Source organism: Melospiza melodia, chromosome 13 (assembly GCF_035770615.1).
Source record: "Melospiza melodia melodia isolate bMelMel2 chromosome 13, bMelMel2.pri, whole genome shotgun sequence".
In the NCBI taxonomy this organism is placed as follows: domain Eukaryota; kingdom Metazoa; phylum Chordata; class Aves; order Passeriformes; family Passerellidae; genus Melospiza; species Melospiza melodia.
The window spans coordinates 14363036-14388132 of NC_086206.1; the positions used below are offsets into that span (position 1 = coordinate 14363036).

General features: G+C 45.6%; 2 protein-coding genes across 6 annotated transcripts in view; both read right to left on the reverse strand.

Moving 5' to 3' along the window:
* PHAF1 (phagosome assembly factor 1) overlaps window positions 1-7074 on the reverse strand; it is a 36051-nt gene extending 28977 nt beyond the window's left edge. For all 3 annotated transcript variants that reach the window (XR_010029382.1, XR_010029381.1, XM_063167844.1), the window contains exons 1-2: window positions 6948-7074; window positions 2299-2381 (exon numbers count right to left, since the gene is read on the reverse strand). Coding sequence is in view for 1 of the 3 variants with exons in the window: in XM_063167844.1 (XP_063023914.1) it covers window positions 2299-2381; window positions 6948-7011 (147 nt within the window). In the remaining 2 variants the exon portion in view is untranslated. The remainder of the gene's footprint in view (window positions 1-2298; window positions 2382-6947) is intronic.
* A 10587-nt stretch (window positions 7075-17661) lies between these two features.
* Window positions 17662-25097, reverse strand: part of CBFB (core-binding factor subunit beta) — a 37796-nt gene continuing 30360 nt past the window's right edge. For all 3 annotated transcript variants that reach the window (XM_063167845.1, XM_063167846.1, XM_063167847.1), the window contains exon 6: window positions 17662-19960. In XM_063167845.1, the coding sequence (XP_063023915.1) occupies window positions 19892-19960 (69 nt within the window). In that variant the 3' untranslated portion in view covers window positions 17662-19891. The remainder of the gene's footprint in view (window positions 19961-25097) is intronic.

The following is a 25097-nucleotide window of genomic DNA, read 5'->3' on the forward strand; positions in this document are numbered from 1 at the left end:
AGGCTACAGATAGAGCAAAACAACCTTGTAATCTGGCATTCAAATACACCAGCTGAGTTGTTCTGCTATGGGATATGCTCTGCATTTCATTGGTTTCTAAATAGTTTCCATAAGGTTATTCCAAAATTAATGAGAGCATTACAAGTACTTTTGAGTGGATGGAAAAAAAAAACCCCAAACATCTGAGGAAAAGCTTGATAATTAGTACAGCAAATAGCTTCTGTTCTATGCTGGTTTCTAATACATGGAAAGATTCAAGGGCACAAATTTAGTTCATGTGACTTTCAATACACAAAACAGAACCTCAAGTATGAAAGATGATGCCAAGAAGCAACAGGAAGAATATTCCTGAAGGAAGCACCACAGATCTGCAGTTATACTGCTGATATACACAAAGATGCAGGAAAATCTTATCACTGAACAATCCCATCAACCACAATCCAGAGAAAAAAGCTCAGGAAAACAAAGGCAATTATTTTAGGCAATTAGGCAACCCCACTTACACTGACCAAAAATGAGTTAAAATTCTTTTATTCACAGAAAAGGATTCATCAAGCTTTTTTGGCACAGTTTGGGCATCCCATTTATGTCAAGTTAAAGAGAGCACCATGGGCAGATCTAATTGCATTTAATTGCCATATAAATTTTTGAAAGGAAATACTCACTGCTGGAGTTCCAGGATCAGAAATTCAAATTTAGAGATGCAACAGCTTTAAATAACATTTGATCACAGTGCTCAAAGGCATTCTTTTACAAGGCAAAGAGGAAAAACATGAAGGCTGTTCAGGTACAGTTTTATCAAGATAGAAGTTGTGCATGGCAAAGTTAATTTAGGGCTTTGAACCTTATAAGAACTGAGCTCTTTGTGCTCAGCTGCTAATGAAATGCATGACACTGTGCACAAGGGTGAGGACAGAGCCAGACAGTCAAATGCACGCCCTGAGTGGTGTGTGAAAAAAAACAGCAGGCACTGAATTGCAATAATATACAGGAGAAAAAAATAATCACCAGAACAATTCCAGAAAGGTGGGAACGACTATTTTGTCAGATGATGCAGCTGCTAAAACACCTTTTAAAAAAACCCTAAGCCACTAAACCTGCCCTCTGCAGCCAGAATAGAAGTTTAGTGCACACAGTCAAGAACATTTTAACTTTCCAAGAGGTGCAAAAAACCAAGGAGTGGTACACCTCTGCTTACTAGCACTGAACCACTAATCCTTCTGTGATTCTACAATCTGAGTGGAACAGGGATCTCATCATTTATCTAAACAACTCTAGAGCAATTCAAATGCACTGTGGTAAGAAAAACTAAAAAACTAAAACTCTCCAAAGAATACAAAACACAAGAAACATGCTCACTGCCAGACAGATGCTCCCATGCATTAATCACAAGGAGCCAGATTTGCAATTCAGTCTCAGAAAACCCATAAATCCACATGAAGTGAAAAAAAAAAAAAATCATTTAGTAACATGAAATATGTATCCAGCACTGAACAGCAGAGTCAAGGTTGTTCTTAGCCATTCAGTACTCACTGCAAATGCACAAGTCCTGAATCCTTGTTTGGATACAAACTAACATTGTACAGACTCTGCCTTTTTCCTGATGCAAAGAGCTGTCATTTGCAACATATGAATATCATCTTCTTGTTAACATGCATTGCACATAAAACATCTGGAGAGTCCCTTGAGACATCTGAGACTGCTTTGTCCTATCTCCCCTTACACTTCCATCAGAATAACACATTTTACTTGATCTAGCAGAAGGGTTTTACTGCTTGATGGAAGTCAAACATATCAGGAACTTACTGCTGAGTTATGAAGAATGATTAAAACATTTATAGCTGGCTCAAATCACTGCACCCAATTTCTGCAGACAAATTTGCAGATGCAGAGAAAAGGTGCAAAAGGTTTTTCATGGGGCTCATCACCACTGGACCAAACACAAGAGCAGAAAGTAATGAGTGATTCAGTTAAAATTGCAGCACCACTTCACAATGATAAATAGACTAGAATTAAATTGTCCAGCTAATTACATAACATTTCATTTTTTAAAGGGAAAACAATGCCACTCCTCCATTGCATGTACAAAACTGACAGTCATTAAATCACTAAACTGCTGTGCTGAGGATTATTCCATCTGACAAGAAACTTTAAAAAGCTGCATCTCTCACAGGGTGGCAATAATTTGGTGTAACTCGATTTCAAGCAGCCCCACAACTCTCCCAAAATGTACAAGAGCACAAAGGATGTTTTCATGGAGCATGAGGAGGCCTTCCTGGGCAGCCCATGCCTGCTCACCTGCTCGCTGTAGAGAACCTGGACGTTTTTGATAATGCGACAGTGTTTCTGAAGAATTGCTACAGCCTGAGCCAACGGCATTCCTGGAAATAAAAACAGGTTTTCTTCAGTGCAGACAGCTTTAACAGCAAGGTTACACATGAGCTAACCAAGCCACCATCAGCAAACACTGAGTTACAAAAGAAAGGTATGTGGTCAACAAACACGCTGACCTGACTCATGGTATCAGCACAGAGCTGGTGTTTGGAAACAGAAAAGTCATTGTTTATCCACCAGTTGTTAGGCATATATGAAAAAAAGGCTCTCTAGACACAAAATTAAACAGCAAAGTTCAAGCAGAAAGAGCAAGGAGCTTGCCATAGCCTGTGCAGAAAGTTTTCTGCTTTTTGGGGTCATCAGTCCAATAACTGATACAATAACCGAAATTAAACTGCACTAGAGCTGGCTAGGGCACTCCTGCACATTCAACAGCTCCTGAAACACCTTTCATTACACTTTATCCACCCTGGTGGAGCACTGGGCACTCACACCAGACACACACAAACACTAACTCTGAGCCATGATTCTCCCCAAACCTCAGAGGCCACATTAGCTGCTGATATGGCTCTCCTTGTGTCAAGGAAGAAACTTTTTCTTCTCACTTTGAAGACAGGATATACATACAAAAATTTGGTTCAATTGAGGCAGTGCACTTACAGTCACTCAACTCCTCATACAATTTCAAGGGCTCTTTTTCTTTCCTTAGTGTGTATCTTATCTTTACAATTATATATTTTTGAAAGCAGAATGGAACAGCTGATTCTGCAGAAAAAATAGCACCACACCATCTCATCATTTATCACACTAAAAACCTTTGTTGCTTTTCCAAATGAAATGTGATCACATTCCTGGGTTCAAAGCAGGCATTTATAAAGTGAGGTTATGAGCTCATAATTGTGAAGTTTAATTTTCCTACTAACTGCTGCAAGTCAATTTAGATTTGTTATCTGACATTTTATTTCCATTCCTTGCCCTGTCCTTTTCTATTTCTAATTTTTAAATGTTAAGAAAGTTGGACTGATTAGGCATAATTTACCTCAGAAACTACATTTATTACATTCAAAACTTTTAGTTACTTGCTACACCAACCAAACTCAGACATTATGTCATGTCCTTTTAAACATTATCTACAGTATTAGAGTGAGAAAACTCTCTTTTCATATATATCTATTTATAACATACACACCTAGCTCACCATACTGCTTTAAAGTTATAATGGCATAACACAGAAAAAAAACCCCAAAAATACAATTTTCATTGTCGTGCCCATATATTGCAGCTTTGCTGAAATGATGAAATCAAGTTCTGGTAAAACAGATGTACAGACTACAACTATAGTGATTCAATTTGCAAATACCACGTACAAACCTGTCTGCCAAACTGGTTTTCACCTTAGCCCATAATCTTGGGACAATTTGGTTTGCAGCTAGGAATTATACATCAGTAGATGATATTAAATAAAAAAGAGTTATTAGTTTAATAACAATAATGAAATTGAAATGCAGAGCCACACAATAAAGCAGCACTGTTTCCTATTATCTAGGAAATAGCAGTTGCCTTGCAGTCTAGGCAGCAGAGTTTGAAGCTGACAGTTATTATGTATTAGATAATATTTTCAAAATGGAATAGAAACATGAACAGAAGCAAGAAGCTAAGATCAAAGATGCTGCTGTGGAAGTTCCACATTTCTCAGCCTAGCATAAAGTATGAATCCAGAAAAAAAAGTAAGGTTGACTGAAGAGTACAAAACCCATGTTCTAAGTCAGTATTCATAAAATACCTGCAGAGCTAAGAGCATGGGCTCAGTTAAAACATAAACCAGTGGCACAGGCTGACAGGACCCAGGGGCCAATGGTGGCAGCAGCCTGTGGGGATTCAGTCAGAAAGCACCCAGCCCAAGAAGTGCAGAAACACCAAGTTCACGTAAACTGATGCAATCCTGGGCTGCTAAGTGTGCAAACACATGGCTCATGTGACTCCCTTACTCACAGCTTTCTCAGGCTGCAAGCAAATGGACATGGACTGCCTTGGTTCAGTTTTCAGCCACTGAGAATCAGATTTGGCCAGGCAGCTGCTTAGCAGAGCTACAGTGAGCAACCCAAATTCTCCAGGAACAGTTTACAGGACCCAAAATGTGTTGAACAGCCAGTATCCTCCCTTTGCCTCCATTTGCCTCTAGAACGTCAAAGGAGGAATAAAAAAATGGGTTATTTTTCTCCAGTCTTCTCATACACAACATCCCCTTTTTCCTCAACATTCGTCAGCCTTTGCAGTCAAAGAGGAAAACAAAGAATTCTTTTTCCCTTGCTCACCAGTCAGGGGAATGGGGAAGCAAACATGGTTTCCAGCACATCAGACACCCAACCAAACTGAGCCATGGCAGTAATGGCCACAAAGACCAGTGCTGGGGCTGCTCTGTCACAGACCTTCCCTCTTCTAAATGCTGCAGTGATACAGGCAGTTCTCTCACATGCACTGGTCAGGAACATCATGGCCTGAAGCATCAGCCTATGCTAAGAGTGTGGGGCTTGAAGGGATGGGGATAGAGAAGTGAATAAAGATTAGGAGAAAAATGCAAGAAAATCTAAGATTAATCATAACACATTAAATATATATACATGATACTCGGTAGGAAAAGTATAAAGCCCAAGAAAAATGCAAGTAAGCCTTAGAAAATATACATCTCAAACACTAATAATATAGCTATAGGCACTATAGAGTAAGTATTTAATTGTTCTCCTTTAAAAGAGCAGGAATGCAGCCCAAGAGGTGCAGTGGCACAGGTACCTAAACTCAGTCTCAGTTAAATTTTTCATGCTCCAGTCACACAGTGAGTCAACACTGGAGCCAGAAACAGAATCCAAAAAGTCATGTACAAAATTTTCCTGGCATTTCCCCTCAGTCATCTCCATTGTGGGCACAGAGCTGGAAGCCAGAGTCAGCAGCAGTTCAGGAATACTGCCATTAGTTCTGCTAAGAGCAGAGCTAAACAAACAACGAGTGGAGCAGGGCTGGCAGTGAGAGCCCCATTGACAGCAGCTCTGTCACAGGGACAACCCTCACACCCCACTGCTGCTGCTGCAGGACAGTCAAGGATCCTCAGAGGCAGGCAGCCTCCTGCTCTGCACCAGCAGGTCAGGCTAATTATACATTAGACACATCACGTGGGGGCTATGTTTACTCCAAGAAATACAGCTGAGTTTCTTCCTCTCACATCTATGCATGTGTGTGTTTGTGCATACACACAGAGACACTGGAAAACTTTAACCATGAGACTGCACTGACAGGCTTTCCTTGGGGTAAGGAAGAACATTTTCTCTTTCCTTTTCTTGTTTTGATATGGAGAATGGAGGGCAGCTGGCACTCTGTATTTATGCTGACAGTCAGGGTAGGCAGCTGGAGGTTGCCCTTCCCCAGGTAACACAGGCACTAAAGGATGGCAGAAGGTGACACAAGCTGAGAGCACAGGACATTTAGGGTACAAGGAGTTCCCCAGATTTCCAAGGGTGGGACCTGAGGTGCTATAATTAGCCTCCAAAAGCCACTGAGCCCTGTCTGTACCATCAAGTTGTACTTGACTGAGAGCACAGCAGCACAAACAGCGCTTTGTGTTTGACGGGTTTCACATAAACAACCCCAAGGCACAGCACCACTCCTCAGGACCAGCCTAGCTCAGGGCAACTGTGTAACAGTGTCCTTAGGAACAGTCTGTGCCCTGGCAGCCACAGGTGACAGGAGCAGCAGCCCCAGTGAAACTCCAAGCAGGCACAGAGGGTGACACCAGGGCTCCTTTACACCCACCAAACCCTCACCACCATCACCTTCACACAGAGCTGCAGCAACGATGAAAAACGGAAATGAAAGAGGCCAACCCTGATCTGTCACACAGCCACCCAGCAAAGGTGACATCTACAGCACTTTCTGATAGTTTTCAGGACTACCAACATCTGCTTGAAAACACAGGTTACCCAGAGAATCCACACCATCTCATTTAAGTGTCCTGCCTGAGCACCAAACAAATCTGCACCAGCTGAGGGAAAGTTCTTTCTCATCACAGTAACTACGGCAATAACTGCCAGGGAAGGACTACTCAGCAAGATGAAAAAATACAAGTGATTGGGGGGAAAAATACTTGTTATCCAACCCTCAGAAAATATCTCCAAAGTTTACTTTCTCCACTGTTTCGCAACCCAACAGCGACACAAAGAAATTGTGAAACTCGACTCATGTTTATGAAGGGTTTGTACAGAAAAGCGCAGCAGTTGGAGCAAGTATCACCTGACACATATTCAGGTGACAATCAGCACATTCATGCTTCCTCTTTTCGGAGTTATTTAAAAGAATGACTAGTCTGCCACGACAAGACAAAAGAAAGCAAACGAGCAGATGAAAGCACACAATCAGATAAACAAAGCACAAGTTGGCACGCAAAAGCTAAAGGTGAAACTATGAACAACAAGGAAACGCTTACAGCCCGTACTTCAGTATTTTTAGCCACAGCGAAAGGCGAGCTGTGCCTCTCGCTCTCTTTTTCTCCCCAACCCCTCGAGAGCGCTGGGAGAGCCCCCCGGGGACCCGCAGAGCGCAGGCCGGGGGTAGAGCACACTTACCTAAGGTGAACTCCCATTGCTCGTTCCCCAGAGAGCGCTCGGGCACCACCTCCAGATCGAGCATTGGCTCCGGTAGCGCGGAGGCCGCGGGCTGGCACGGCGGTCACCGGGGCGCGGCGCCGGACCCCTGCGGAGGGACGCGGGAGGGAAGCGCCGGGGCAGCGGGCAGCCCGAGCCCGGCCCCGCCACCGCCCCCGGAGGGCACCGACCGGCCGCCCCCAGCCCCGGGGCAGCGCCGGCACCGCGCCGGGCTCCGGGGGAGGCGCAGCTCCGCCGCCGCCGCCGCCGCCGGCCGCCCCTCCCCGCCCCGCGGCCCCGCCGCCCGCGCCCCCCGCCCCGCCCGGTGCCGGAGCGCGAGCGTTGCGGCCCTGGCGCGGTCCCGGCGGGGCGGGGGAGCGGGCGCGGCGCCGCCGCTGGGCCCGGCCCGGCCTGAGGGGCCGGGGGGTTCCGACCCCCCCCCGCGCCGCGGGGCCGCGACTCACCTCACTTGCGGCTGCTGAAAAAGTGCTTTGCAGCTGTCGTCAGGCGCGCCCGCGCGGGGGCGGGGAGAGGGTGGGGCCGGGGTGAGCCCCGCCCCTCAGCCGTGGGCGAGAGGGGAAGGAGTCGGCTTGAAGAGCGGGAGACTCGGGTTCGAGTCCCGCCGTGGCACTGTCGGCAGATGGGGCTCAGCCTACAGCCCCAGACACACCCGGATAACCTCGGGATCCAAAACAAAATAACCCACCCAAACTACTGCCCACGGCCAGCCCGCTCTTCCAGTTGAAAGGTCAGAGTGCAGGAAAGAAGTGCTAGGGATAAATTAGTCAGTGGCACGAGCAAAGTTCGGAATGAGCTCGGGAGTGACTCAGTGAGGAGGAAGAGAGGAGTAACGAGGTCAGTGGCTTTGCTGTGCTGTCTGAGCAAACAAATAGTGCCACCCAAGAGTGCTGAGCCCAGGAACAGCCCCATTTCCCTTGGGAGGGGGCTCAGCACAGGAACCTGCTCTGGTTACACCCAAAGCCCCCAGTGCCAGAAACATCCCCAGAAGGAGGAGGAAACGGAACCCTCCCTGTCTGCCAGGATGTGCCACCACCTGGGACAACACACATCAGAGCAGCCCTCCTTTCTATGGTGGAAACTGGATCCAAGATAAAAGGCACCAGGTCAAGCATTGCCCAAATAAGCAAAGAACTCAAAGAGAAAAATCAAGAACATAGACCCGTGCCATGCTCACACAGTGACAGCTCTTCTGGAGTAGGACAGCACCAGAGATGGAAGTTCAAGAGGGTGCAGAGGGTGTGGAAACAGCTGTAACTCCTGCTGCTGGCAGGCTGAGGTTCCAAAGGGGAGCAGAGTGGGGGGAGATGCATTTTTTCCATATTTATTTGAAGATAGTAGCAATCCTACCCTGGCCCCACATCCCATCCCTGTGCCCACCATGTCCCAGCAAGGTCTGCAGCAAGGTGATGGCAGCCCCATCACATGGACTGTCCCACAGCAGGACAGAAAACATCAGGAAAGCAGGATACCCTTCAGGCTGCCCGACAGAAATTTGAGGGCTGCATATTATTTTTTTTTAATTGTCAAACATAATTTCAGCTATTTCAGCTAGGTTTGCGCTGTGGCTCCTTCCACAGGCAGAGCAAGCCATGGCTGGCAGGGGGGATCAAAGCATTGAAAAGAAATCCCAGACATGTTTGGGAGCAGGACCCTGGCCAGGCTCTGCTCTGAACACCAATTTCTCAGCATCTCTCTTCAGGTCACAGAGCTGTCAAAGCAGGTGAGATTTTAATGTATATGGAGTGGAGCAAGCCCCAGGGAAATTAGTTTTCCCTTGAAGTCAGCTGCATGTTGTCTATTTATTATTCATGCCTTGCTTGCTTTTTTTTTTTTTTTTTTTTTTTTTTTTTTTAATCCAAGCATGGTGACATCTTAATATGCTGAAAAGCAGAGAGGGGCTGCCAATGCTTCCCCTTCACTGCAGCCCTCTGACACATCTTCATTGGCTCAAAACCAGAAATTAGCCTTTCCTCTCCTGGGAGCAGAGCTAATCCTTATGAGCCACTTGCCCCTCTCCAGCTCACTGTAGATGTATGAAATATATATATATTTGTATATATACAGTATTTGTGTGTTTTTATATGTAAGTTCATATTGTGACACCCATAAGGAATGTACTTGAGAGAGTAAATATGCAGCTAGAAGCTTTGCATGCCTCATTCATTTAAAGAATACAAACGCAGCACCTGCTTTTGAGCAGGTCCGTGGCAGTGCAGCCCTCAGGCTGAGGTGCTGGTGGGAAGCAGGAGGCTGCAGAGCAGCTGGGCTTTGCAGAAACCCTTCTCCACCTCATTCCTGTGTTTGGTGATGCCCTTTGAACGCCCAGTGCTGCAAACTGGGGGATGCAACGCTCTGGGCTTTCACTCACAGAGATTCAGCCTCCTTTGTAGGAGAGCATCACGAGTACGAGCCCAATTCACCAAGGAGAATAAAGGCCAAATACAATGGCAGAAAAAAAGGAATTATTTCTGAGTGTGCCTCTCCACTAACACCCATTTTCATACATCAAACCCCAGGCTAAGTGGAGAAGGGCTGGGCACTGCCAAGTCTGCCACTTTTGGGGCAGATTGGGCAAAGCACCATCATTTTGGCAACTGCTCATGACAGGAAAAACTTAACTTTTAACAGGATTAAATTACCCTTTTTACTCTCCAGATCATGGAGTACTTCTTGGGAAATTCAGCCCCAGGGCTCAGGAAGCAATGCGCAGCTTTCTGAAAACCAAAATCAATTTGTGAAGCCTGGCTCTGTTGTTAATGTTTCTGACTGAATGAATGGCAGTGGGTGCATCCATCAGAGATGCTTCTACCAAAGCCTTGGGGTGAGATCAGCAGCCATAGGGGATTAATGAATCCCTAAATCAGTAAAAATTGGATTTTTACCCTTTTTTTCTAAAATTTTTCAGAATTTTGTAAACTTGAGGGTTTTTGTTTTTTTTTTTTTTTTTTTTTTTCTAAATCCTACATGTCTGCAGGGAGGTGTTGGCTGAGGAAAGCTGGGCTTCTCAACCCAGCAGGTGAAAAGCAAGCAGAAAGTTGCAGAAGGCACCAGGAGGGACAAGCGCTGCTGTCAGGCGGAGGCGAGCTGCCCTCTCCCGATGGATCCCAGAGCAGCACACATACACATTCCTGCAGGGAAACCTGCCCGTGGCTGCTGGAAAAACTGTTAAGAAAGTTGGACTGATTAGGCATAATTTACCTCAGAAACTACATTTATTACATTCAAAACTTTTACTTACTTGCTACACCAACCAAACTCAGACAATATGTCATGTCCTTTTAAACATTATCTACAGTATTAAAGTGAGAAAACTCTCTTTTCATATATATCTATTTATAACATACACACCATACTGCTTTAAAGTAATAATGGCAAAAAAGTAATAATGGCCTGGAAACAGGTCCCAGCCTTGGCAGCGCTGATTCAGCTGGACGAAAGGTATTCACTGTAAAACTCTGAAGTTGCTCTGATGTATTGGAAGTGCTTTTCCAGCTGCCCCGCACTGGGTTGGCACTCGGGAACGGATCCAGACGGGGCTGGCAGCTCCAAGAGGGAGCCTTGCACTCTCCGAGGGGGGATTATCCCACCTTTGGGGGGATATTTCCCACAGCCAAGGGTTTGGAGCTGGGCAGTGCCAGGCTGGGGTTCCTGGGCAGGCAGCGGCTGCTGCAGCACCGAACCCGAACCTTCCCAAGGAGAACCCCTGCTCCATCCTGCCCTTGCTCAGCGCTTTTCCCGTCCTCGCTGGGCTAAGCCTGCCCTGCCCTACCCATTCTGGGTGGTTTTCAGTCCCCCTGGCACCCTCCGGAGGCTGACACGGGCGGGATGCGCAGGACTCAGAAATTTTGTGCTCGAAACCAGAAATTTTGGTGCTGCGAGGAGCTGCTGTGCAGGGCTGAGGGGCACAAGGTGCCTTTTCCACCGGGCCCACGGAGCCTCCAGCCTGTCCCGAGCCCTGTCCGGAGCCTCCCTGGGCAGCCCCAGGCAGCATCCTCCTCCCTGCTGCGTGCTGGGCCGTGCAGCACAGCCACAATAAAGATCTTGGAGGTGATTTCGTGCTTGGCCAGGGGTAGGGAGGTGATGTGTGCCTGGCACGGGCTGTGGGGAGCAGGGCAAGGTACAGCTTGTGCTCAGCCAGCACCGCGGTGATCGCCAGCATCACTCCTCACATCCCAAATTTGGATGGAAATTCAGGAGAGCTTCTGCACCGTGCTTGGCGTCTGGAGATGGGCAGGAACGGGAGGTGCCAGCGCTCACCCGAGGGTGCTGATGAGATAAAACACCTTAAACACCGATCAGGCAGCAGCACAGCTCCCGCCCCACCACACAGGGCATTTCACAGGGCAGGGGCTGAGATGGATGGGCAGGGAGCACTCCCCAGAAGGAAAGGGAGCAGCAGCTCAGGCTGGCCTCGGGAGGGGCTGCTCAGCACAGGCAGCGGCTCCCCTGCATCCCCCCAGGGCAGCGCTGCGTGTGCATTTCACAGAACTCCAGATCTGTTTCAAAAGCCCGGATTCGTGCAGGGCTGGAGCTAAACTGGCTTCGGCTTCATTAGAAACAGATGCGCTGGTTTCTCTCTCCGCCAGGCGCGGGCAGGGTGCGCAGCCGGGGTAGGGCGGGACCGGGGCACCGGGGATGGGCACCGGGGATGGGCACCGGGCATGGGCACAGGAGATGGGCACCGGGAATGGGCACCGGGGATGGGCACCGGGCGTGGGCACCAGGAATGGGCTCCGGGCATGGGCACCGGGAATGGGCACCGGGAATGGGCACAGGAGATGGGCACCGGGAATGGGCACCGGGGATGGGCACCGGGGATGGACACCGGGAATGGGCACCGGGGATGGGCACCGGGAATAGGCACCGGGAATGGGCACCGGGGATGGGCACAGGGAATGGGCACCGGGCATGGGCACAGGAGATGGGCACCGGGAATGGGCACCGGGAATGGGCACCGGGGTGGGCACCAGGGAATGGGCACAGGGAATGGGCACCGGGAATAGGCACCGGGGTGGGCACCAGGAATGGGCACCAGGAATGGGCACCGGGGATGGGCACCGCTCCTGCCCGGGTGGCTCGGCACGGAGCCAGCGGCCTCAGCAGCTGCTGCGAGGGACCGTCAGTCCTTCCAGGAGCCTCTGGCCACAGCATCCTGCCTTCAGCTGCTGCCCAGCCCAGCACTTGGGGTTTTAATCACACGTTGAAAACTAGTGGGGAAATTTACCCTGGGGAAAAGCACAGGGATTCTGTAAAAAAAAAATAAATATTTAAAGGAGAGGTTTTATGGGGAAAAAAAAAAAGGTAAAAGATGGATCTGGGGATTCTACAGAATTCTCAAACCACTTAATACAAGGCTTTACGGATCCAGAGGTGCTGCACATGTAGCAGGGCTTTCACCTGGGCTCAGTTTCACCTCCAGGTATATTTCCAAGAGGGATGTTTGATTATCACAGCTGATGATGGGAAAGGGCCATGGGGCATGGTTTGAGGAGGAAGGAGGGGAGTCAGCCCCTACACCAGCCTGCTCCAGCCCTGGTGCTTGAGGTTTTGTCATTTAAAAGGAGATGAGTCAGAGCTGCAGGGCCCTCTCAGAGCCCCTGAAGATCTGTGCCCATTTTGTCCCTGACTTCTGGTGAAGAGCAGCGAGGGCGTGACTCGGGTGTTACTCACGGGCTGTGGTGGACAGAGCCAGCTGCAGAGATGCTCCCTGAGCCTCCTCCCAGGGCAGTGCCCGTGGTCCTGTGGCACATCCTGCCCCGAGGCAGAGCTGTGGACGTGGAGAGGGTTTGCAGGAGCTGGTGCTGAGGCTCCTTGCTGGGGCTGGTGGTTTCAGAAAGTCACGCAGCCGCCGGGACCACCGGCCCCAGGTCCCGGCAGTCACACGCCAGATGTGCTCTGCAGAGCAGAACTGAAAGCAGAACCAAAAAGAGGATATGTCCTCTCATCTGTGTGGGAGCACCCGCCAAGGGGCTCTGGGCCGGGGCTGTCGCTGCCAGGGAAGTGTCTGGGGGTTCCTCAGCAGCAGCCCTGACCTGAGCAGGAGGAAATCACTGGGCAGCTCAGGGACAGGGACAGGCTGTGCTTGCAGCTCTGACCTGAGCAGGAGGAAATCACTGGGCAGCTCAGACACAGGCTGTGCTTGCAGCTCTGCCTGGCCCTCCCTTCCCTCCTTGCCCTGGTCCCAGACCTCAAACACAGCCAGAACAAATGACCTAGAAGGTTCCCAGTCCATCACACGGGATGGACTGAATGCTCGCTAAGATTTCTTGCAGCCCTGAGCATTGTATGATTCTGTGACCTGGATCACACACAGGTCTGAGCATCCCCAGCCATCCTCATCCTCCTGGGCCACAGCAGCTGTGGGCACAGGCTCCTGGCTCCATGGACAGGCTGCCCATGGTGGGCACAGGCTCCTGGCTCCATGGACAGGCTGCCCAGGTGTCTGCAGGCTGGTGGCCACCCTCGGGTTGGCTGGGGCAGCTGGGGAAGGGCAGTGAGGAGCTGGATGGTGCTGGAAGGTGTTGCAGTTTCTCACCTCCAGAGCAGGTGCCTCACTGTGGTGCTGCCCCGTGCAGGGGCTGGAGTGGAGGACAGGCTGTTCTTGGTGGGGTGGGAGGGAACCAGGTGCTTCCTCTGGGCAGGTGGCACATCATTCAGGAAAGTGAGATACTCAGCAGCCTTCCTGGCCCTCAGGTGATGGCAAGTCTGGTGTTTCTGGGTAGAGCTGCCTCTTTATTAAGAATTGTCTTCTAGTAAGAGTTGTCATCCCCTAGCTGTGCTTGCAATCCGGCAGCAAACCCACATTCTCCCCACCAACCTCTCTGCTCTCCTCCAAGCTCAGAGCTCCTGGGGTTTCATCAGGATGTCACTCACCCTGTGAACCACTGCTGTGAGGGACCAAAGCCCTGAAATTCTTCCAAAATCCTGCAGTGGCAGCAGAACCACCCCAGTCATCTGCTTCAGCAGCAGTCACATGGGGAGTGATCAGGGACAAGTGAATCCCACAGACAGAGCTTTGGTTCCTTACACTGCTGTTTCTCTATGCCTAGACTGTGCTGGGGTTCTGTGAGGTATGAATAACAAAAGCTGAAAGGATTGGACATGCAGGTGGGAAAGGCTCAGAGGGACAGGTTCTCCCAGCAAGCCAGTGGGTAACAGCTGGAAAAGCCAGAGCTTTCAGGTGTAAATTGTGCTCCAGCCCTAGAAGGTCTGTCTCTTTTCAAGTTAAACTCATGACCTGCTCCAGGAAAGAAAGAAGATTGCAAAGGGGGAAAGGTGGCAAATATTGCGGGGGAAGGGTAGATAAGTCCAATTGTGTCAGGAACCCACGTCTTAAAAAAGGAACCCACCATGCCACGGCAAAACGTCCAGATATGGACAGCATTGGAACCAGACCAGTGAAGAGATTTTTGCTTTTATTTCCAGCACATCAGTCTCAAAACAATCAAGACATGATGTTAACAGCTCACTGATCTACACAAAATGTCTCTCGAGGGTGGGATAATATAGAAAGACATAAAATCATCTCAGTCCAGATCTCAGCCAATCACACACAGAAAACCACATATTGACAAGCATTCCATCCAATCCCACAAAACACACACAATGATAGTTAAAACAAAGACTAGTTCATAGGAGACAAAGAACAGGGCTCTATTCATGCTAACCTTCTAAAGATATACATTAAATAACCTTGTTGCCATCCTAAAGCCAATTCTACAGAGGCCTATTGTTATTTGTCACGTCTGCTGCTTGGGAAACTTTCCTGCTTGCATGGGAAATTTTTCTACTGTTTCTGCAATGCTAACAGAACTCCAGTCTAAGGTCTACATACTTTTTTAACCATTTCCTAAAAACCCTCTAACTTTATGGATTCCAACAGCAAAGCCACCAGTTCCCATGAAAAGCAGAGAATCACAGCCTGTGGAACACAAGAAAGTGGAGACCCAGGAAAATCCATTCTGGGGTTCTCCAAGACCCCATCATCAGGTCAACGGGGTAGAAAACAGTTACATCTCAGAAGAGTTGTGGGAAGCAACAAAGACTTGGCAGAAGTCTCCCCAGCTGTGGTAAACTGTGGACCAGGCCCAGGGAGAGGCACAAAACTGAGCAAGAAGTGTTCTGGTTTCCCACTGCTTTCCCCAGCTATCCACTGTGCCTGGTGACAGCACCAGAGAGGCAGCACTCAACTCTTCTGTGCTACTTTCCCCTCCTCTCACTCCTGAGCTTTAAGAAATGAGCCCAAGGCAATTCTGAAAATTCACTTATCTCAACCTGTAATTGAGAAACCTATTTAATAGTTACTTAAACCCGGAGCAGCTCTGAGCTGCAGCAGTTGATGAATATGCATGGCCTGGGATTTACATTTGGTGGCAGTGTGAAGACAGGATGTCAGGCAAATGAGCTATGAGAAATGTTGCCCATGCAAATGTTCACTCTGCTCTAAGTTCTCACTGCAATTCCCATCCTTGAAGCCATTTCTGTCATTCTCTTATTTGCATTGGAAATGTAGTAACAAAATAATGCAACTTCACAGAAACTGGTCCTAGTTCTGTGCAGACAGGATGGATTCTTTAATACATCTATGACAGACTGGAGTCCTGAACTAACAGCAAACAAAAAAAAAATATAGAAATCCTGTCAAGGTCATCCCAGGCCATGCAGTTGTGGAGCCCTCTCAAACCACATCTTCATCCAGCTTCCCAGCTCTTACCTGAACAAGGCTGGTTATTAGACAAACCAGCAGAGGTCTGCAGGAACAGAAAAGCTGCTGTTTTCACTCACAGTTCATTTTCTCAGTTTTCAGCTTTCAGAAAGGGGAGCATGAGCCCAGGACAGCTGCTGTTTCCCTCCAGAGAAACTAGGAAACCTGCTTATCCACATTTTGAGGACTCCAGTAAACGGACTAAACACAGAGAACCCCACCTGCAATGCTGCCTCCAGCCCTGGGGTCCTTGACAAAAGGACATGGACCTGCTAGAGCCCAGAGGAGACCACAAAGAAGCTCTGAGGGCCAGAGCACCTCTCCTCTGTAGACAGGAGTTCAGCCTGGAGAAGGCTCCAGGAGACCTCAGAGCCATCCCAGTAAGCAAAGAGGCTGGAGAGAGACTTTTGACAAGGAATGGGCTGGCAGGACAAGGGGAAATGCCTTCAAACTGACAGAGGAGAGGTTTAAATTAGTTTTCAGGAAGAAATTCTTGCCTTTGAGGGTGGTGAGGCCCTGGCACAGGCTGCCCAGAGCAGCTGTGGATGCCCCATCCCTGGAAGCATTCAAAGCCAAATTGGACAGGGTTCTGAGCAACATGGTCTAGTGGGAGGTTGGAACGAGATGAGCTCCCTTTCAACCCAAATTATTGGTTGAGAATTGGTTAAGAATTCTGAGAAACAGTTAATACTCTGTTCTTAGAAGATGTCATGTAGGAGCAGGAGGTTAAAAATCCCAGCTGGAAGTGACCATACCTCACCTGCTGTGGTTGGGCTCCAGGTCCTGACATCCTTCTCAATTCCAGTAAGTTCCAGCATTTCCAGTGGTGTCTCACTCCCACATCAAGGACAGCCATCCCTAAGCCATGCTAGTTAAGGCACTGGATTGTGATGCTTTTAAAATTCCTTTCTGCTGTATGTGCCTCATGCAGGGAGATTTTCAGATTCCCTTTGCTTGACACACTTGAGAGGCAAATTCCATCTAGGAAGAGCCAGAGGACAAAGTGCCTCTGTCCTCCACCTTCAGCCAAGAAAAGGCTGGACAAGTACTGGACTCAGCCACTTGTGATGTGCCTTGGGTAGAAAAGTGAACTTTCCATCAGCCTGCAGGTAAATGGACAAATTACCCAATGGCTTTTGAACAGCTGTTTGCAGATGCCTTTAAAACACTGCCTGGACAGCAGGGCTGGCAAACACCATCTGCCCTCTGCAAGAGAAGCAGAGCAATGTGGTTTGCTGTTTGCCTTTTCTAAAGCTACCTCCCTTTCACACTGCAGAACATCTCCAGGAAAGCCACAGGTCACAGCAGCGCTGCTTTTCTTTGGTGCTCTCTGGTCTGTTCACAGCCAGGTGGGAAAAGTCTCAAATAATTACTTCTTATCCTTTTGATTGTAAATATTCCTAAAGCATTGTTATGAAACAAGCAATCCTCTGTCTGATTTCAGGACTTAGCACTGTCAGTCAGTGTTAGCTATTTGAAGTTACACCATCTAGAATTTTAGCAGCTCCAGAAGGTTTTCAGGTGTAGCATACAACATTCATATTTTCCCCACAGAACTTTACCACATTTCCTGCACTGACACATGTAATCCCCCTGTTCCCCCCTCACCCAAAGCAGCACAATTAACAAGGTTTGGTGGCTGCTCTCACAATGTGCCCACAAACAGCACTCTGTAAGCTCACACAGCCCCTTGCTTGGGGCCCCTGGAGCAGATCCACACTTTCAGAGTAAGAAGGGCATATCAGTTTTAAGAAACAAGAGTTTTAGGGCAGCAAAATCCACATTTTCTCCTGTGCAGACCCTTCTATTAAAGGCTGCTCCCAGACAGCAGCTGAACAGAGCAGAGGGGTCCGTTAAATAAGTGACCACTGGATGTCACCACTGCTTTAGCCACAGACACCAAGGCAGCCTTCCACCTAAACAAAATACGTCAGCAGGGACTACCAGGGAGTCAAACAAACTTACAGCACCTTGTTTTCACTACACAGAAGTTTATTATGAAAGTTAAACATACAACACAAAAAGTAGCAAAAGCAATCCTGTAGCTTAAGGCAACTCTTACAGGAGATGAGCTCAAGAAAGATGATGCAACTTCAGTTTAAATAGAAATTATGAAAAATATCAAATTGCATCAATAACTTAAAATGCACTTTAAAAAGTCTGCACTAACCAGCAGAGGGTAAGGGCTGTGATCTTAATGCCAGCATTAAGATATGGAAAGCAGCAGAATGCTAAATGATGATAGGGAAAGTTCAGTATTTACACAGAGATAGCAACGTTAATATCTGATAGCGTCATTTCCTGTGTACTTATGGTTTAAAACCACTGTCTGAAACGTTAGGAAAACCCTTTAAAATAAATCTTCAGACTATTCCATCAAAAATACACAGATGGCAGAGAAGATCCAAGGCCAGGGATGCGTGCAGATGCATGCGTGTGTCCCTTAAATAACTCTTTGCAGAAACACTTTAGAAAAATTATTTCTTTGGGGGAAGAAGAGCAAGAAGAATGTGGCCACAGAGTGAAAAAGATTATCTTTCAGGTGAATCACATTTAAATTGAAGTATCAAAATATTTCTATTTGATGACATTCTCACAGTTTACAGTTAATGACATTTTAAGTGAATGTTAAATATTCATATTATTAACATACAAAGATTCTCCTTCACATTGACATCTTACATTTTTGCAAGACCTCTTTTGCATCAATTGTTTTGCCATTAATGAGGAATGTATAATTGTCTTAATAATAGAATTTAATTAAGATTTAACTCTTCTAACCATATTGAGTTTCTATCTTTAAAATAATTCTTAAAATACTGGATTCAGATCCCTTATTTTAAAAAGGTATTTAAGTGACATTTTAATCAATCAGGCTGTACAGGAAGCACCACATTTTAACAAAGCCAAATGACATCACATTTCTAATAAATTTTCTTCAAATATTGGATGCAATGAAATCTTTGGAGTAAGTCCATTCACCATCATCCCAAATGAAACAAGATTAATTCATACATTAATTCATCCCAAATCTTACCCTGTTAGAAAATGCAATATATACTGCAACAGTCTTAATTTGCATAAGATTTAATAGAAGGGGCCTATGTGCAGTATGAGGCTCCTGCACACAAGCTCATCTCAGCTTTTCACCATTCAGCACAACTTTACAAAAAGCCTAAGATATAAAATATACTTAAAGCAGTTATCTTAAACATGATTTCATATATATCACCTTGGCAGCTGATCACTTTTTTTCCCAGTTTAAATGCTGTTGAATCTGATTGTGGAGTTGCAGTATCCCTTTGAAGAACGAGTTAAAAAAATCCCTGAATAAAACAGAAGCCAGCCTGCGACTTCCTCTGAGTTTCAGTAAAGCACTATATACAGGGTATAACAGCCACCCAAACTCACTTGGAACAGAATAAAATCTGAGACAGATAATGGGGTAGAATGCATTAATGCAAGAGGATATACATTTTAAGATTTTTATAATTTTAAAAGTGGAACCAATGAATTGTTAGCAGTTAAACGAATACTGCAACTGTAATGTTTACAAACCCACAAGGTTTGAAAACTGATTCCAACAGCTCTGATTCACTGGGTTTAGCTTGGAAATAATGCAAAATAATGTCAGCAGTTTTAATAAGGTCTTGCAAATTTAGAAAAAAGAAAACTGAAAGAAAGATAAGAATGCATTATCTAAAATAAAGCAGGAACACAATAAGGACAATCAAAGTTCCAAAAGCCCATATTAAAAAATTAAGCTTGGAATGCATTGGCTTCCAGCAGTTTACAAAAAAAAAAAAAAAAAACCAAACAAAAAAAACCAAAAACAAAACCAAAAGTTGTTCTAAATCTGTAATATCTTGACCTATTTTTAAGTGACAATTTTTATTACAGTTGAGAAAAATGGTTTTATAGCTGCATAAGTTTCCATTTCACTAAAATAGTGCCAACAAAAGTAAGTTTGCATAGAAAAACAAAATTTCGAATTGCCACTGGCTACATGCTTAAAATGGGAAATGCAGGTATTGTAACATAAACATAGTGCAAACCATGGCAGTTCTGGTGACTCTGACTGCCGCAGGTCAGGAAACAGACCATAATATACCCAGTTCTCACAGTTTCTGGTCTTTTATTCAATCCTTTGCCAAGTAGAAGCAATGCACGTGTGCAGAGCCGGGGACGCCGCTGCCGCTGGTTAACGCAGTTTGAGATCATCGCCGCTGCCCAGGTTGGAGCCAGGACTAGGGTCTTGCTGTCTTCTTGCCTGCATGGACAAACACACTCTGAGCATCAGCAACCAGGAAATTATCAGCTCTCTTACTCAGTATATTAACACAAATAAGACCATAAACAATACAAGTTAAACGAACAACACAAAAAGTAACAAAAGTAGCTTAAGGCAACTCTTACAGGAGATGAGCTCAAGAAAGATGATGCAACTTCAGTTTAAATAGAAATTATGAAAAATATCAAATTGCATCAATAACTTAAAATGCACTTTAAAAAGTCTGCACTAACCAGCAGAGGGTAAGGGCTGTGATCTTAATGCCAGCATTAAGATATGGAAAGCAGCAGAATGCTAAATGATGATCAGGAAAGTTCAATATTTATGTAGAGATAGCAATGTTAATTGTAAAGAAATTTTACAATTCCAGCAGTGAGCAAAGCAATACTTTTTAACATCAAAATAATTCTTTCCCCCCAGTTCAGTTTGCCCCCCAGGCTCTCAGGAGGGCAGTGGGTCTGGCAGCCCCTGTCCCTGGGGTGCCAGAGCCTGCTGTGCCTCCCCAGCAGGGACTGTGTGCTCGTGCTCACACACGTGCACACTCACACTGCCAGGCTCCAAACATTGCTTCAGCAACCAGCCAGAGACTCCCACAATAGTTAGGGAACAATTTTGTGTCTCTTCTTCCAAAAATAATTTTCCTTCCTGTGAAATTCCCTTCTGTTAACCTTTCCTGTCAGCTTTGGGGAGAAAGGCTACAATGTGAGCTAGAGTACATCACATCATTTCCAGATAATTTTATGAGGGAAACATTTACTTCAGCATCCTCTAGAATCAAGAGACTTATAGTAACACATGAGCACAATTTAATCCATAGATAGACACACATTTTAACACCTCATGTTTTACTGCTTTCTTCTTCAGTGCACCTGCAAAGTCAACAAACTGAGAAAACTGACACATGACTGTACCCCTGTATTAAAACAAAAGTAATGTAAGTTCTCCTTTAAATAAATTATTGTGTTAAACAGTTTGAGTTAATGACATTGTAAAGAGGTAATTAAGAACGTTCAGTCACAGTAAAAGACACTGCTATCTATTTTCTCCACCTGTACACTGGTACAGCACACACAAATGCTGCACATAAATACTTTAAAACATTTATTTCCTTCAAATTTTAAAACTATACTTTGACTCTGAGAACATCTAATACATGCTAGCTGGTTCTTAAGACATTTTAGTAGCAGCACTTTTATTTAAGTTTATAGAGTGAATAGCTGGCACCGTGGCCTGTAAGTGCCACATGTCCCAAACAGTCCCAGGCCACATTCCCAGCTGGTGGAAGGTGTCACTAGTCAGGCTTTATTCCATCAGCTGTAATAACCTGCCATATTCAGGGCTTTAAAAAATGCAAACCAGTGACAACTTCCCTGTTCTGAAAGACTTTTCCTATGTTCCTGAAAGGTTGAGGAACAGCCTTAACATAGGCATTGTGCCACTGCAATACCCTTCAAGCAGTGACCGTGTTGGCACCATCCCACAGAGCTGTGACTAACAGGGGCACAGGTGCTGCTCTGGGGGCTCCCTGGGCTCTCCTGAGCCCCAGTTACTGACAGAGAGGAGGCCTCCCCACTGCCCAGCAGCTGCCCCAGCTCACCAGGTGCTGCTGCTGCACTCCCATTCCAAAGGGTGAGCAAGCACAGCCTGCTCTCCCCAGACCCTCTGGCATGCACTGCTGACACCACTTTTCCCAACTCAGACCTTTCTTTGTTCACTTCTTCCCCCCTTATCTACCATTCTTCTTGTCTGCCTAATTGTATGCTCCCAGTGCACTAGGTTAGCTGCACCCAGACAGAGAACTGCTGCTTCCTTCTCCTATTTAAAAGCCAATTTAAACTACATTTCCCTTTCATGTGCAATGGTCCCTTTCTGATGCACATGGAGTTCATTCAATAAATCCCTTTAGTAATCAGCAAGTTTCCAGAGCAGACAATCCTCTCCTGCACTCTTCTTAGTGGCCACACTGCCACTATTGCTTTGGAAACACCTCCTCTAACTTAAATATCACAATTGCTACCTACCACATTTATGTATTCAGTGTTGGCTGTACTTTAGGTAATTAAGAGTGAGCCAATCTTTTTGCTCTATCTGCACTAGTTGTACTCTGAAGGAACAATCTGCTTCTCCTGCTTGCAGAAGAAATCTGAAGGTGAGAACCAACACCAGTGCTGGTGCACAAACCCACAGATTTCTCAGTAATCTTTCTGAGGAATCACATTAAAGCAAACTGCTCTAATCACCACACAGCACTGATGACTGTAAGTGCTTAAGGGTGTATTCCTTGAGGCCCTTGAAACAACTTCTGCACACTGTCCTCTTTGTAGAGATACACAGTGTTAGAAGATGGCATTTAATTAAGCTTTTTACATTATTTCCAAAAGCCAAATCATTCAGCTTTGACTATCAAAATCACTGAAGGAAACCCCACACTTCCTTTTTCCTTCAACAGAAAAGTCAACTGTGCTGTAAATATTTTCTTCATATGAAATGGTTGTTCATCAAGTCTCAATAGATACTTCCAGGCTAATTTAAGAGTTGTACCAAGATTAACAAAACAGCAACAGTTCTACTTTGCATATCCTTCTATTGAACAGACTGTAACAAGATTTCTTCTGGTTTTACTGCTGCCTCTTTCTTCTAAAAGGAAACAAAGACATGCTCTGTCTTTAACAATTACCAAAATCTTACTTCTACCAATTTTGCACGCGATAAACATTTTTATACTTAACTAGAAAAGACCAGCAAGTTAATTGCTGCTATAATACTGCTCTAAAAACAACAGTGTTTCTTCTTCAGAAAACAAATCATATGCACAGCAATTTTATTGTCAAATTTCAGTGAAGGCTCCAAGATATGAGCATATGGTTGCATTTATGCTTTGCTTAAAGTGGTCCTTTATTTCAAAGCATATGAAGGAATTTGCATGATTCGTGACCTCATTGCTACTTGTAGAGTTTGCAGAAGCCACTAGTGAACAACTGCCAGATTTGCCCTTTCAAGTGATATGCAAAAGGCATGACAAATGACCCTCAAATATACCAAAACCAGTCATTACAATATCTTACAACAGTGTATGTGGATAAAGGTGCAATTTTGCAATTCAGTAAGTGGGAATTTACACAAGCAACTGCAACATGTTGGAATGACAGCTCTGACTCAGGCAGCCTCCTTTCCTTGTACTACTACTGAGCAAAAAGACAAATATGTGAAGCAGGCTTGTTCTAGCAGTCACAGCCATTCTGCCAGGGCACAACACAGCAACTACAACTGGGCTTCACATGCTGAAAGAAAAATACAAAAATTAAAAGATGCTTGGTAAAGACTAGAAAAATCACTTTGTACAAAGACAGGAAGCACATTGTGCAGCAAGAAGCACCAGGTGCTATTTTTGTTCACTGACAATTGACAAAATAAAACTTCCATAAGAAATGCCATGAGGTCCTTAACATTCCCTTGTAGGAGTGGTGTGACTATCACACGAGTGCCCTACACAAGTGGGGTAGTATCTGCTACTTCTCAGTCTGTTACAGGAAGCTAAACTTCCCTTTTATAGATGTAAACCAGCAATCTCCAGACTTCTCACCACTGGGGGGGTCCTATCCTCCCCAGCAAAGCTAATCAATCCTCTAAATTGCAATTTTTGCTGTAATTTTTTGAAATGCATACCTTTTGCTGCCACACAAAAGCAGCAGTATTACTCTCAGTGAATAATGGGCTCAGCTTCTCAAGGATTAAGGAGACTTGCTTCAATTAAGAAAGATGCATCTATCTTTGCCATTGGGAAATGGAATACACTGCTATGAGTCATGCTTAATAAGCCATGAGAAAACAGCAGTTATTCATCTTTTCTCCGTGTATTTCATTTTTTCAGTCAAACGTTGATTTTAAGTTTGAAGGAGCACTACTTCACATGTTCTTCATCTGTTATTTAGAGAAAGGATAACAAATATTTGCTTGTGAGAAACTGGTAATTAATACACAGATCCCACCAGAGTTGTAATTATCCTAAAAAAGAATGTATTTTAACCAACATTGCCAATTCTCTTGTAAATATCCAGGAACAGAAGAGTTAACTTGATGGACACATCAGGAGTTTCAACACTGAAAAATACTTAGCACTCAGCTTTCAGAACATGAAGCCATGCAAATCTTGTGCTGCACAGAAGGAATTGTATCTGGCCACAAGCCATTGAAACCTCTAACCCTGGAGAGGGTGTGATGACCAACTGAAAGAATTGCAGGGACGTACCTGGCAAAAAACCATTTCAAAGCCTCCTCTCAAATGCTACTCTAGACTGATTCATGCTGAACTCATAATGCTGGTACCATGGGGGTAGTGACTGACAAAAAAGAGCAGAGTTACTACAAAAGCATTTTGAGAGTAAACAAACATAAAAAGCGTGTCCTACAGTACTTCTTACACCTCTGCTCTCTTTAACCTCTGATGTCTGAGCTTTTCTCAAGCCTAAACACAGGCTAAGGAGAATAGACTGAAAGTCTTAGCAAGAGTAAGATGCAGTACCATATCTGTATCATATTGCTTTTCTTCTCTATAAACTAGATAGCTTGGAATCATTAAATCAGTAAGTTTTATCATTTACTTTTCTGAACAAGAACCACATTGGAGGCTTTACATCTGTTACTGGGGCACAACGGAAAAACAGATGGGCAATAAGGAAGGTGGCACATAAGCAGTTCCTCCAGCAGCCAAGACAGTCAGAACACATCTTCCTCCTCCAGCCACTCAATGCTGCAGCCTATTGTGCTTCCATCTGTACTAACAAAACTCCTTAAACTGACTTTAGGAAAGCATCTCTAACCAGCCCCTTCCTGTGCATGTTCTGAGGCCTCAAACATACCTAAGGAAACCAATTTCTCTTACCACATGAGCTCATCAGGAAAAGATAATGCAGTCCCACTGTGTGGGTTACATGATAGCTCTGAGAAAGCAGAACTGAGAAAGTTGGAAGCAAATTTAGTAAGGATGGACAGAGAAGATGGCCCCTCCCTTTCTATGAATCACTTAAAAAACAGCAGCAGGGAAAACTGGGACCTCTGAATGCCACACAGTGAAATGACAAATACAACCATATCCACTGCATATACAACTTGGGAC